Genomic DNA, 14,842 nt, shown 5'->3' on the forward strand with positions numbered 1-14,842 from the left:
CACCGTGATGTCACCGATAGATTTGCAATATTCTGTTTTCATCTTAGCAAGCTTAGCATTTTGGGAACAGACATCACATGAACTTCATGTTTTGATCAGTAAGACCTGAAACTATCAACTAGGCCCAAAAACGTTTGAACGTGTTTACTGAAACCCTCAAAAATTGGGCCTTTCTTTGACAGTGGAGCCGAGCTTTAAGAGTCAATCACCAAAAAGATGTCTTTATTCCAACATTTATTAGGAATATATAATATATATTAATTGATAATATATAATTCTGATTCTGAGGATTTGCAGTTTTTCTTTGTCTAGTGTGATGGTAACACACTTTTTTTAGGGATGAGCTTAAGACATGACGCCATCATAAGAAGACATGACAAAGTCTTCTTGTCACAAAGTCACAAATCTTTGTGAATGTTTATGATTGTTGTCATTAAGTGTCACAATGTCATTTTTATTACAAAGTTACATTGATTGATATGTCTTTGTGATGACAGCTTGACATTAACCAGGACAACGTAAACCTGTCATAAACATGGCGTACCGGGTCAAACTTGAAAAAGTGTCTCACTTTTTGCATTACATCACATTACATTACATCACACATCACACTGCAGGAGCACCAATGTAAAAAGCCAAAACACAAGTTGCCTGTCAGAAAAGCTGAATCAAACTAGAATGCCATGCAGGCCTCATCCAACAAGGGGCTGCATTGGTTCTGTCAATTCCCAGTTTTATCCAATCTAGGAAGCTAAGCAGAATCAGGCTTGGTTAGTACTTGGATCCTTGAGTGTCTGGTGCTGATACCAGGTGCTGTAAGCTGGAATTTGATTGGGTAACGTGGGTTGTCCTTTTATTGGAGGGTTAGTGGATGAATCTTCAGCCCACCTGGTCTGTATGTCTATGGGTGCTTGAGCAAGATACTGAGCTAGAATAAAGCACTGGAGCACCTCAAGGTGCGTAATATTGTAAGGTAAAGTGCTTCATTCACTGCTTCACAGTTAATGGGTTAAATGCAGAGAGGAATTCCCCCACAAGGATCAATAAAGTATACATTATTATTATTAAAGATACTACAATAATACAGAGAAAATTCCAACAATCAAATGACCCCCTATGAGCAAGCACTTTAGCAACAGTGGGAATAAAAAACTCCCTTTTAACAGGAAGAAACGTCCAGCAGAACCAGGCTCAGGGAGGTGCAGCCATCTGCTGCGACTGGTTGGGGGGGAGGCGAGGGAGACAAGGCAAAAGGCACACTGTGGAAGAGATGAATAATAGCTCCATGTTTCTACTGTTACATCACCTTCATTGACTGAATCTCAAAATGCTTGAAACGCATCAATTCATCATTCGAACTGAACTTCTGTTACTACATTTTATTGTCTCTTAGTATTTGAGGCAATTTACCCGAGTGTGGCAACCCACTGAATTTTTTTCCAATTTGATAAGTGAATTAGTATAAATGTTAATTTATCATTCACGTGTTTTTCAAGGATAATCTCCAACAGCAACAAATGATGGGCATGGCCTCCCAGACGGGAACCTCCCATTCCTCCCTGGCCACCACGCCTCCCTCCACAGTCCAACCTATGCGGCAGAGTTCTGTTGCTCCGCCTCCCACCCAGCGTGTCAAATCCCAGACCTCCCATCAGCTGTCCGTCAGTGCAGCTGCTGCACCCTCTGCTCCTGCAAAAACTAGGCCGCAAAGCGGAAACCTTCTCCAGTCGCCAGAATCCGGCTACGGCAGGCAGCATGGGCCCCGGCAGCTCTCCGTCAAAGACAACACTGCCCCGGGCCTGCCCCACCAGCAGAGCTCTGTCAGGGAAAGCCAGAGTCCACAGGGAACCACCAGTCAGAGCACTCAACAGTCACCACAGCAGCAGCCTCAGCAACAGCAACACCTGCTCAAACCCACTATGAGCAAACAGGTAACTGCTGCACACTCTCCTAATATCTAACTTTCCTATTTTTTTTTTCTTTAGCACCTGTGCTCACAGCTATTTCTCAACAACAACGTGTAAGATGTCAGTGTTTAGCTTATCTAGGGGATAAAACTGACATTCAAGATTAAGAGCTTGGGAGCCACCAGGGCTCAGCCATGCTCAAAATGTATGAACTCGTGTAGCACTGAGGCATTTTGGGTAACATCGTGCACCAAATTTATGCAAGTGACTTTCACTCAATTAAAAATTCATGTTCTCATATACAGTGTGCTGACCTTTCTTCCCAGGGTTCCCAGTCTCCATCTACCCTCAATCCCCCAACGCCAGCCAATGAGCGGACGGTGGCCTGGGTCTCCAACATGCCTCATCTGTCCGCTGACATTGAAAGTTCTCGGATTGACCGTGAGGAATTCAAACTTAAGGAGTACTCAAAAAGCATGGATGAGTCACGCATGGATAGGGTAGGTTTAATTTTTAACTATTTAATTAACATTTCAGTTGAAGTCAGAGGAACATTGAGTTATGTCTGTCATTTCTGAGCAGATGGCACTCAGATTTGATCTTGACACAGAAGTCCAGAGGTCTCAAACTGTGGGAAACAAAAGCCATGAGCCAAATGTTCAACTTGTTTGCATTATTTTTCTTTTTCTGCAGTTTGGCATATTTACTGTACCTCAGCCTTTGTAAAGGCAGCCGGCCTAATTTTGAATATCTGGAGGTGGTTTCAAATGCTTTCATGAATGTGTTTAGAGAACTCAAATCCACCAGGCACTGCAGTGACCAAGAAAGCAAGGCATGTACGCACCAGCGTCGCAATAAACTGCTCTAATTTAGCATTATTTTCACATCTCTACCTCAGGTACGGGAGTACGAGGAGGAGATCAACTCCCTGAAGGAGCGCTTGATGATGTCCCACAAAAAGCTGGAGGAGTATGAACGGAGGCTCCTCACGCAGGAGCAGCAGACCAATAAGATCCTCCTACAGTACCAGAATCGTCTCGAGGACAGTGAGAGGAGGCTACGGCAGCAGCAAGTGGAGAAAGACTCCCAAATTAAAGGAATAATTAGCAGGTAAATGGAAGCTGTTGTTGGGATGGAGGGAAAAGACTTGTGGTCTTGTATAAGGAGGCCATTGGTGGGCCATAGTCTTTCTTTTTCTTCTGTTACAGGGTTTTTGTGGAAAAAGGACCTTTTCTATAAAATTATGATTGCTAGCATTAATTAAAAAGACTTCTTATACTTCTGCGGAGGACTCCACAGTACGGCGTTAGCATATTGGATTCTGTTTAACAGGATGAAACATGAAAATGAAGCAGTTGTTACTGGCAATATATACATTGCACATCGGAATAAGACTCTATTTACCAGAGGTTGTTATCTTGAAAAGAATATTACAAGATAAGGAGATTGGTTTCCGTTTCATAAAGCACTGTAGCCTATGAGGAAGGATGGGAGCTTTATATTGAAAGCCAAAGCTGCAGACATGTAATGAGTGGCAAATTAAATAATAGACTGTAATACAGAAGACAAAGATCTTTATCTTAGATAAGCATGCAGGAGATGTTCCCGTGGTGGTTGTTTCTTCAGCTTAGTTAAGCTGGACAAAAGAGTCTTTGATTGTCCTCTGAGCTCTTGCCGTAGCAAATTTAAATGCGGTCATAACCTCACAACATGCTTTATTTGTTATTCAAGAGCATCATATTTGGACAACTGCAGAGAACTCCAGCTGAGCCCTAATTTCTCGAGTGCTTGTGCAAAATTGTAATGGGGCTTTTATTGTCAGTGCAGTCTTAACTTTTATTGATCACTCACAAATTAAGCAGTTCATGGAAAAAAGGGTTGAGTATTGATCGTGTCTCAGTTGTATTTTTCAGGCACAAAAAACAAATATTTGCTGGGTTTTAAGGACTCCGTGAGCATTTTACGTGTGACCGCATATTAGCAATGGTGCCCTGCATTTAATTTTGTTTTTATTTTTCAGTGAAAAGACACTTAAAACTACATGAAAATATTGCAGTATTTTTACATCTTATAATAGTCTGTGGTCTGCAACTGAAGGGTGGATAACTGTGACAGAGAATATTGCCACTTCTAATCCACTCCAGGAAAGAAGACTTGGAATGAAGACAGAGAGTCCTGCTCGTCTTTTATGGAAAAACATCTTAAAAGGCCTAACCTTGTATATAACCACCATTAAAACGTCCTCCTTTATCCTGCGCTGTCACACTCACCATCAGCTGTTTGTTTATGAACAAAGTTCTGGATTTTGGGATCATGCAGGATGATTCCAGTTAGATGAATTTTCAAATGATTCTCCCACGAGATTGCACTGTAAAAGCACAAAAGGATGGGGAGTTGTAAAACTTCAGAAACATGTCTGCACTTTTTAAACCAACTCAAAGAATTGTTTTGGACCTTCGGGCACCGGACTATGGAAGACCATGGTTTAATATTAGCTCTTCCATTTTAAATCAAGGTGAACCATGTTCACTGAAGGACTGCTGATGGGTTTTTTTTACCTCTCCAGAGTGAACATGGGGACTAATACCTCTTTTAACAACACATGATGTGAAATGAAGAGGGGAGAACATCAGAGACAAACCTGAATCAGTCAGTGAATGGTGAAGATTCAGGTATAAAGGCATAAATGAGCTATGCCCTATACTACAGAAACTTTGTCAGAGCACTTAAAGCAAAACCCTTGATTACTGCTCCCCTGAAGTTAAAGCTTAAGGAGAGTGCTGTACACATGAAGCACAACGTGCAGTTATTAGCTGCTGTTTTCAAGGCTTAAACTTGTAACTTTTGGGACCTTTATCATCTGACCACACAAGGATGAATTACAGTAAGTAGCAGATCTGGATGCTTCCGAGTCAATTTTACACACAATTCACTGAGCCAGCCCAGGTCATGCAGAGCATTGCAGATCTAATGCACACACACGAGCAATGCAAATAATGTAGAGGGCGTCCTGTTGATTGGACTTCAGAATATCAGTGAAATAACAAGTGCAACCATAGCCTTATGTTATGTTTCACCTTAAATTGAGTTTTATGTTCAATTTTCACATTCAGATATATAAACATATATATTTACATATATATTATGTTGATGCAAAAGCAAGCTCAGGTTCTGCTAATGGAGCCCTTAGTTGTGACCTTAATTTCATGGCTCCTATGTAGGCTTGGAAAAAAAAACCAACTCTTTATCTGCAGACCTAAAATACTCAGCGTTATGTTTCAAGTTTGAGAGATATTTTTTTTCAGAGAAGCCTTAATGTTCTGTGCATAGAATTTGCTTTAAGCTCAGAGCAAATCCAACCTATGTCATTAGACCAGGTACACATTTTGTTCTCAACAATCTAATTTAAACCAAAGCCGAATATTGAGTTTTAGGTCATGCTAGGTTAAACACTGAATCCACTTTACCTGTAGCACTTGTATTTTTATTTTTTCTTTAGGGTAGTTATTCCATTAGTTGGCTACAGGCTCTCATATTTTTTTGTCAAAATACTTTAATTTTAAATATGAATGAAACTATTTATCTTCCCCGAGCTCTTTGCTGTGAACTGAAGAGATTTATATTGACGAGATGCATTGAATTTGCAGCAGAAAGGGGGGAGGGGACTTAATGGTCTTAATTGCACCTGTCATAGTAATAATCTATTTTAACTATAACCCATAGCATAGTAAATTCAGTAATGCAAGAGCCATAATAATAGTAGTATAAGAAATGTGATGTATATGAATTCTATTGAGAGTGAGATTACTATTTTAACCTTGCAATAGCTAACTTTTTAGCAGGAGAAGCGCAATAACAGATGCAGTATGTATCTGCGTGTGCTGTTTGTGCCGAATGCACATGCAGGATCCTGAGGAGGTGTATTGTATGCATCTTGTGTAGATAACGAAACAGTGACTTCCTGCCAAAATCTTTTACCAGGTGCCATCTGCAGTATCTAAACATACAAAATATAGACCTGGAATACTGTAAAATGCAAAACACCACAGAGACAACATGACGACAATGACGTGAGCTTTTGACAGCAGTATGTTCTGCAAAATGTGTTCTTAAAGCCTAAGTTGGGGGTTTTTTCTATTGTTTATGGGTTGTTTTTTCTTTTTCTTTTTTTTTTTGATGACCTGTATGGTGCTTGTGAACTTATCTGCATTTTAAATGAAAGATTGAAATTTATATTATTTATTAATTAAAGCAAAACTGACTTTCTCATCTCTGTATGATTTTTGCTGTAAATGCTTGGTATGATTTTGTTTTTGACCTGCAGTCCGTCATTGGTGGTGTCCGGTGACGTGGTGATCAGAATAGTTGTTTAAGAGAGTTAGACTGTCATTTAACTTATGCACTTAAAATATGATTTAAGTATTAAAAGGAAAAAACATATTCTTTTCTATTTATTTTCCCTCTCCAGAGTCTTAGATAATATTCTGGTGTCAGTATACCTGCCTCTCTTTGTAGCAAGAATATATTGATAGGCTGTATAGATTGTACAACAGCAAAAATTATGTTTAAATCTTGCAAATGAATTCATAGTGGTGATGAGTTTTGGCTTGATGTGTGTGTGATTGACATGGCTTGTAGCAACAGCCAAGGGTTTTTGCTCACTTTTATATAGACCTGTGTCAAACAGTTGCGTTGTTTATTTTAAACAAATGCACTCAAAGAGGAATTTGGTTGAATGTGCATTTTAACCGCATCCATTTGGATTGCATAGTTTTTACATAAATAAACAATGTGATAAATTCGATGGGAGGCATATCCGTCAGTCAAATGTAAGTCAAACATACTGCTTTTTAAATGCATATTAACATGCTGTTCTGTACTGGGGACTTGTGTTGATTGCATGGTTGTTTTTGTATATTTAAAACACTTTTAGTTTGCTTGTTTCGTTTATGTTTGACTGACAAAAAGACATTGCTTTAATTTATGTTAAAATGATTTGTAATGTGCGATTAAAGTGCAGAGTAAGCTCAAATATGTCACGAGGTTGGGTTAAACTTGCTGTATCAACACAAATTAGATGTTATCAGGTAAGTTTACAAAAAATAGAGAGCATATCTGCAGCTGCTGTTTGACCCAGGTCTGTCTTTCCTTTTGCTTTTCATTAACTTTACATCCTATTTGACACCTTTTGTCTTTTGCCTTTTTCCTCTGTAGCAAAATATTCAGACTTTGTGACCTCATGTTGGTACATACACACATTGTTTTGACTAAATGTACGACTTGACCTCAAAAGCACACTACTTGAAGTACAACTGGATATATAAAGCTTAACTTCTTTTTTCCCTCTTCTTTTTGTAACATATCACCCACATGAATCATTGTCTGCCTTTTTGGAGTCATGTCAGAATCTTAATGCTGTATGCCCATGTTACATTCCATTGTTTTTTGGGACAGTGCTAATATTTCTGTGTGTGCTTATGATTGACTCTTTTCTTTTCCTCTTCTCTTCTTTTGTAAAAAATAAAAACAAACTCTCAACATTGTACATTATTTATGGAATAAAACATCCAAACGCTTATGTTTGAAACTTCACCTGTGGATTTTCGTTCTTTATTGTCAAACACGTGCCTCTGTGGTCTTAATAAAGTGATATGGATGTGGTGGAGGGGACTAGCTTTGAGTGACACAGTACGACTTGATTTGTGGTGTATTTATTTCTGCATGGCGCCAATTAAATGTTCCTGTCAACTATTTGATTGGATTAGTGGCTTAATGAATGCACAAGTGACAATCTTCCACCTTGTTTTACTTTGACAAATTGACATGCGTTTGCAAGATTACTCAATAGTTGACTATTATAAAGGGATAACATTCCAACAGTCATGTTTCATGTTAAGAAAATAAAGGATGTTTATTCTTCTGCTGTCAGCTACGATTAAAAAAATGTAAAACATGGAAAATCATGAAGGCAATGCATTGAAGTCTATGATGTTGAGAGGTCTTTCTTTATTCACGGTAACTTCTACTTGGCATTTACACCAAATGACAATATCCACAATCTAGCCAGTTGGCCAAGTAAGTGTAAGATAACGCTTTGTGAGAAATATCATTGAATGACTCTATCCCTGGCACTTGAATAATCATGAAAGCTGGGAAACCTGCACTGTTTGCTGGCTCATGAAAACTGCAGCCGGACTCTCGCTCGTATCTGCGAGCAGAGTCTTTGAAATGATTAGTCAAAGGATTTTTCCGCCCGTGCCTTGGTCAGTCCATGTTACGCAAGATGGGAAATTCCCTGGGGATGATGGGGATCAGTTACTGAACATTCACGTCACATAACCGGGTGTAATTTTCCACTGTTGGCTGTAATTGCGCTTTGAAAACACCTTAAATTGGGAACAAATACTTTGATAAATCCCATGGGGACAAAACAAGGCTCCACCAGTGAAAATTGGCAGTGCCTCATAAAGCACGGCTTACGTTCCTGCTGCTCAGTGGCTCAAAAGATTGTGCTTCCTATCAGTATTTGAGATTTAGATTTGAGATACAGGAGATCAGCATCGTATCACTGTGATGTCGTTGAGCCAGATGTTGGAGATGCATCTGCTCAACATCTTGTTAAGTATCATTTTGAATTCATAATACTCCCTCTCCTTCTGTCACCCCCCCTTCCCTACTTTCTCTCTCCCCCTCTCTCTTTCTCTGCTTCCAAGACTCATGGCTGTGGAGGATGAGATAAGAGGAGGAGCCATCCTTGAGCCAAAAACCAGGATTTTCGCTGATCAGGTCTGTGAGATTGCTTCTTCTGTCGTCGAGTTCGTACGGTGGCCCGTGCTATCTTCTTTCTCCATCCTACCTCTCTTTCCCCCCCCTGTTATTGATATGATTTCGTTTGCTGTGTGTATGTGGTCCCTCTGATCTGCCTCTGCCTTGCCCTGTCCCTGACCTGTCCTGTTTGGGTTTGACTGCCATTCGTCTGCCAACATACGCGGGGGCTTTGAAGATGAAAGATGAAAGAATGCTGTTGTTTGTATTCTTAAGCTCAAGCTATCAAGATGTCTGACTCTAGCTGGGTTTGTGAACGTATCTGGGTTTGTGGTGATGTTGCCAGTTTTGTAGTTGCTTCTGTGAAACCTTTCTGCCGAGCATGTTGGGGTTAAAACTCCTGGTGGCTCCCTTTCGCACAGATTACTGAACAGCTGAAGCTCACGTCTTACTGTATTGTACGCTGCGTGATGGTGGTGCTGTGTCTTCGGGAGCTCTACTTCCTCAGTGCTTCTCATTTCATGCCTCAAACCCACCCCCTTCCTTATCCTGCCATCCTGTCAAATTGAGCAAGCCCACCTTCAAGCATGAGTCATATGAGTTGATATATATATATAACTCAAATGTAGAAATATTATTGGAACATGATCTTTGCTGTGTTGTTATCTTTAATGCTGTGATCTGTACAAGTTTTGCTGATTTAATTAAATGTAAATATATTGCTGTATAGCTTGTAAATTTGCCTCAGGGATCAATGGAATCACCTCAAGGAGATTACATCATAATTTGTCAACTTATCTCTCTTATAAATTAGATTCTATAGTAAATTTATCAATTAAGTGTAGCTGAGTAATATATATTAATACCTTATATGAAGTTGTATGACATGGTACATGCGTAGAACTTACCTTTTACACTTATTTACTTTGCAAGATTCAAGAGTGTTTCTTGTCATTTCGGATGCTATTTACAGAAGTACACAGGCTCAAATGAAATGTTTCTCAGCAGCCTCTATAGTGCAATAAAAATAAAATGCAATATTAGGTGCAAACAATCATATTCATTCAGTTAGCGGCAGTTCTTTCACAGAGAGGGATTAAATTAGATGAGATTTGAGACCAAGTAGGCTAATTCAGCCCCATAAAGGGCCCAGGAAATTTAAAAGTTGTTTTGTTACCATGCAAAATACTTTATATGTTAATGGAGTGTGAAAAAGTAAAGATATTTTTTCATTGTAGTAGGTAAGTAAGTAAAATGTATTTATAAAGCAAATTTCACAGATAAAAATCTCAAAGTTCTGGCTTCAGCTGCTGTAGCAGTCAGTGTCACGTCTGACACTGATTTGTATGGTTTCTGTGTTACTATGTCTAACGTAGCCGTGGCTTCACCCATGAACTCTGGTGTGACTCACGTAACCTGGAAATTATACCATGAAAAATATGAAGAATTGCGAATGTTGTGTCCCATTTGCAGCATACTCATTTGTGGAGCACTGAAATTGTCAAAAAAAAAACAAAAACAAAAACATAATTTATTCGTTTCCAAAAAGACATGAAATACACAAGAATATATTTAAAAATAATTGGAGGATTGTGAGGTAGAAAATTTCATGAATTCTCAAATTTTAGTAATTTAACACAAGAGTTTTGTTGCTAATCCAACATGATAAGAACTATATAAGGCATTACAATTTCAGGTGCTGTACATATAAATTTAAATGCATTAAATTCTATTCTGATCATTGAATGAAGGAATAACTCTTTACTTGCCAATTTCCAAGTAATTTCCTTTCAATCAGTAACCCAACTTGACATGTTCCTTCATTCATTAGGTCATACTTTTGAATTGTCACTCATTTAACTGCATGAAAATTTATTTTTAAAAAATGCCTCATTGCAGGTTTCTAGTTGACCTTTCGAGGTGCAGAGAGTTGAAAATAATAATAAATTAATAATATGCCAAAAGAGAAGAGCTGACAGACGCTCCGAGTGTCACTCTGGTGGTCATGATTACAGCTGATGTGACCGTTATATGTTCTGAGAATGTACTGTATACAGCACAGTATTTCACTGTCTATATGGATTTATAAACCTGTGAGTTTGGACTGGTGTTGGAGAAGTTATGTTTCATATAAACCAAATTTGGTGCCAGATGGATAACACTATTTAGAATTTGATTTACTGCAGATTTTTTAAAATATTAAGAAGAAAAACAAAGAAAGAAAAACCCAGGACTTTTAGGAGCACAATGAATCATGATAAGTCATGGTCTCTGTCAGCAGAAAAGATGTATTTTGCTAAAAGTACCAAATTATATTTCTATAATCACAAGAAAAGTTTTCTTACAACTACAGAATTACAATCAAGCTGCAAAAGAGAAAAAAAAGGAAAGAAAGAAAAAATATGCAAACGTATTCATGTATTCAGCTCATTCAAATTTAAAAATTCTAATTTATCCTTATATTTAAACATTTACAGCGCTGCAAAAAAGTATCTATGCCCTTCTTAATTTCTTTTTTTTTTGTCACACTTACATATTTCAGAGAATCATATATTAGAATGCAATAGAATAGAATAGCCCTTTATTGTCATTGTACAACGAAATTATGGCTGCTCCATGGCAACTGTGCAGGAATAATATATAAATAGTAAGACAACCGGAATAAATAACAAACAGGTGAAATCTTTCCAAACTACAGGAATATATACAAAATGCTTGGAAGTAGTGCAGAGGACTTGGTCTGAGTATAAGTACATATGCGTGGCCTGAGTGATGGGGGTTACTCAGACCATGGCTCACCGTGGGGTGTGGGGGGGATAGTGTTTGTTGACAGGGGAAGAGGCTGCTTCGTGGTCTGGGCGTGTGGTACTGACCAGTGAACAGCAGATCAAACAGGTGGTGGGTGGGGTGCAAGGAGTCACCTGTGATGGCCCTGGTTTACCTGAGGCAGGAGGATCTGGCGATGGCCTCCAGGGGTAGTAGAGGGCAGCCAATGATTTTTGGGGGGGCGGTGTTAATAACCTTCTGCACAGCCTGCCTGTTCTCAGTCATGGCCCCTGTATACCAAACACCCAGACAGGAGGAGAGGGTCCAGGTGAGATCAGCAGAGATGTGGGCGCCCAGGAGAATAATTCCAGCTGTTCTCCATTTATAATCAGGGGCGAGTGGACCTGTCTGTGCCTCCTGTCCATTATGAGTCCTTTGGTTTTAAGGACATTCAGCTTCAGGTTGTTTTCTCAGCACCAATGGGACAAGTTCTCTAACTCTGCCCTGTACGCTGTCTCATCTGCATCAGAGATGAGCCCAACCACAGCGTCATCAGCATACTTGACGATGACATTGGTTGGGTCAGTTTGGTGTACAGTCATAGGTGTACACAGGGTGTACGTGTACACCTAGGTGTACACCTATGGGCTGAGAGCTGGTGCTGAGTGGCAGTGAGAGCAGAGGTGGTGGCTGAGTCTAAACCTAATAACTTGTTGTCCCATCCTTGGCAGCAAGAACTCCAATGTGATAACTGACAATGAGTCTTTCACATCACTTGGAGGAAGTTTGGTCCACTGTTCTTTGCAGAATTGTTTTAATTGAGCCACATTGGGGGGTGTCCAGCATGAATGGACTGTGCACGGACATAACAAAGTATCTCAATCTGATTTAAGTTCTGACTTTGACTAGGCAAACTCCAAACCTTTTGGGATAATTTTCCTGTTGCATAACCCAAGTGTGTTTGAGTTTCAGGGCCTGAACTTACCAATGCGAGTCACAACTTCCAAAACATTAAACCTTTGTCTCGTCAGTCTACAGAATATTTCCCCAAAAGTCTTCTTTTTGGTCAGCAGTGGTTTTCTCCTTGGAATTCTCCCATTTTTGTCCAGTTTCTTGCTTATTGTTGAATCATTGCCTCAACTGAGGCAAGTGAGGCCTGCAGTTCTTCACATGTTGTTCTGGGTCCTCCTGAATGAGTCATCACACTCTTGGAGTAATTTTAGAAGGCCAGACACTACGGCAAGGCTCTCCACTGTTCCAAAAATGATGTATTTGTGGATAATGACTCTCACCATGGTTCACTGACAAAAATATTGGGTCAGGCCTTTTAACCTGTTAGCAGTCGGACGTACCGCCCACGGTACATTGGATGGTTTAGGGGACTAATTGGACTGCTAAGGGGTTAATCTTTAAATTCAGGCGTTTACAGTCGCATTTTAATGGGTGTATAAAATCAAATGCAGTGTGCCTTTGAAAATACTTGTAAAACAATGGGTCGTTCTAAAGAGCTCACTGAGTCTGAGCATCAGTTCATGAATTTTCTTCCCTTCTAAATATTCCAAAATCAACTGTAAGTGGTATTATTACAAAGCTGAAGTGTTTAGGAACAACAGCAACTCAGGTAAAAAGTATCGGTGTAAAGTTACAGAGTGGGATTGACAAGTGCTGAGGTCCACAGTGTGTAAAAGTTGCCTGCACTAACTGCAGAGCTCCAGACCTTCTCTGACATTAACATCAGCATGAAAAATGTGAGCCAGGAGCTTCATGAGATGAGTTTTTACGTCCAAGCAACTCCTGTAGATATAGCTGACCCAGTAATTTTGTCAATTTAGTGTATCTGTAAAGTTAAACCATTCGGACAGCATTAATGTTTTCAGCTACAAGCTAATGTCAGCATATCAGTGATGATTATAATAATAAAGCTAGGCTGGGGTGATGATTTCTTTCTTCATCGTGTTAGCGTGTGTTATGTAAATCAAAGATGAGGAAAGTTTAATCTGATAAATTATGTAATATCCAGGTTTCTATTGTACCTTTGTAATTTCAAAGATGATAATCCCCCAGTTTATGTTAATGTGCTGTACATGGCTGAAACCTGGGAAAATGTGACGTGACAAGGAAGATACTGCTGCAATGTTCCTTTAATGTGCACCGCTCGAAGCTAAAACAGCCATTACTGTGAGTGAGCATTTTGTTGGGCTGTTTTGTCAGAAGTTAGTATTTAGTTTTCTATTTCAGCTTTAGGCACTCGTGCTTGTCACCTCAGCATTTAAGATGAGCAGACAGTTCAGTCCAGTGTGATAACTTTCACTTTTAATGTGTGGCGCACACGCAGCAGCTGAGAGTGTGGGGTGGGAGAGTAAATTAATAGGGAGTGAGAAGCGGGATGAGCCATGGTGCTGTTGTTTCCTCAGGCCACTGCTACCATCTTCCAAAACAACACTCCACACTTAATTAGACCTCACATAATATCACAGGTGCAGAATGCCATAATCCTTTCCACAAGAGTGTCCTAATGCCTACAAGAAGAAAAGGAAAAAAAACACTCCAAGAAGATTTGATTTAAACAATCGAGAGATTCCTCTCTCTCTCTTTTTTTAATCTTACACTTAACACACATTTTAAATGCTTTTTTTTTTTTGCCTAATGTAAACGGTGACTTTAAATTTTAGGTCCTTTTTTGCGCATGTGCAGTGGTTACTGCTAGGAAGCTCACAACTCTTTTGTCAGTTTTAACAAAAATCAAATTAATTCATAATGAAATTGAACATTGAGTCAGTTATAATGTTTTTATTTGTGGGTAAATCTCCTCCATAAACATGCATTGGGACACAGAGCTGCCCTGAAACAATAAAGAGAAGACGATTCAGCTGTAAGGTAAAGTAAAGCAGTTAGGGAACAGCAAACAGGGAACTAAAACACTGCAACACATGTGAAGGGAAAACACATTTTTAGAACCTGAAAGTATTCCACCTGTAACTCCACCTGGAAAAGCCACACCCATTAAGGTTATTACCTTAATTTACAGAGTTAATAACATTGTCTTGTAACTTGAAACATTCACAGTTTGTCTTTGACAGTGTTGGACTGATCATTTATAGATTTGTCAGGTTTTTCTAAACCTTTCTTTTGATCAGTTATCAGCATTCAAAGAGAAAAATACTTCCTGAGGTTGTAGTTACATTAATCACATCAGTGTCTCCTTCATTTAAGATTTATTTCCTTTCCCTGTGCTCATTTCTTGCAACTTTGAGTTTCAGCGAGGTGTGTGTGTGTGTGTGTTAGAGTAAATTTGTTTAAAAAAGTATATTCTTGGTTGTTTCTGTGTTCTTTTGCATATGGTGTTGATGTAACTGGTTCTTTCTGGGTTTTCAAAGTGTGTATATATTTCATAACATTGATAA

General features: G+C 39.2%; 1 protein-coding gene across 12 annotated transcripts in view; it reads left to right on the forward strand.

Moving 5' to 3' along the window:
• syngap1b (synaptic Ras GTPase activating protein 1b) overlaps positions 1-14,842 on the forward strand; it is a 174,263-nt gene that overhangs the window by 147,041 nt on the left and 12,380 nt on the right. For 11 of the 12 annotated variants that reach the window (XM_005744047.1, XM_005744050.1, XM_005744044.1 and 8 more), the window contains 4 exons: positions 1,497-1,931; positions 2,234-2,407; positions 2,806-3,017; positions 8,621-8,693. In XM_005744047.1, the coding sequence (XP_005744104.1) occupies positions 1,497-1,931; positions 2,234-2,407; positions 2,806-3,017; positions 8,621-8,693 (894 nt within the window). Of the gene's footprint in view, positions 1-1,496; positions 1,932-2,233; positions 2,408-2,805; positions 3,018-4,051; positions 7,477-8,620; positions 8,694-14,842 lie in introns of those variants that run through there. The other variant, XM_005744051.1, reaches the window with a different exon arrangement.

The sequence above is a fragment of the Pundamilia nyererei genome, unplaced genomic scaffold (assembly GCF_000239375.1).
Source record: "Pundamilia nyererei isolate P.nyererei 1_Seehausen unplaced genomic scaffold, PunNye1.0 scaffold00138, whole genome shotgun sequence".
NCBI lineage: Eukaryota > Metazoa > Chordata > Actinopteri > Cichliformes > Cichlidae > Pundamilia > Pundamilia nyererei.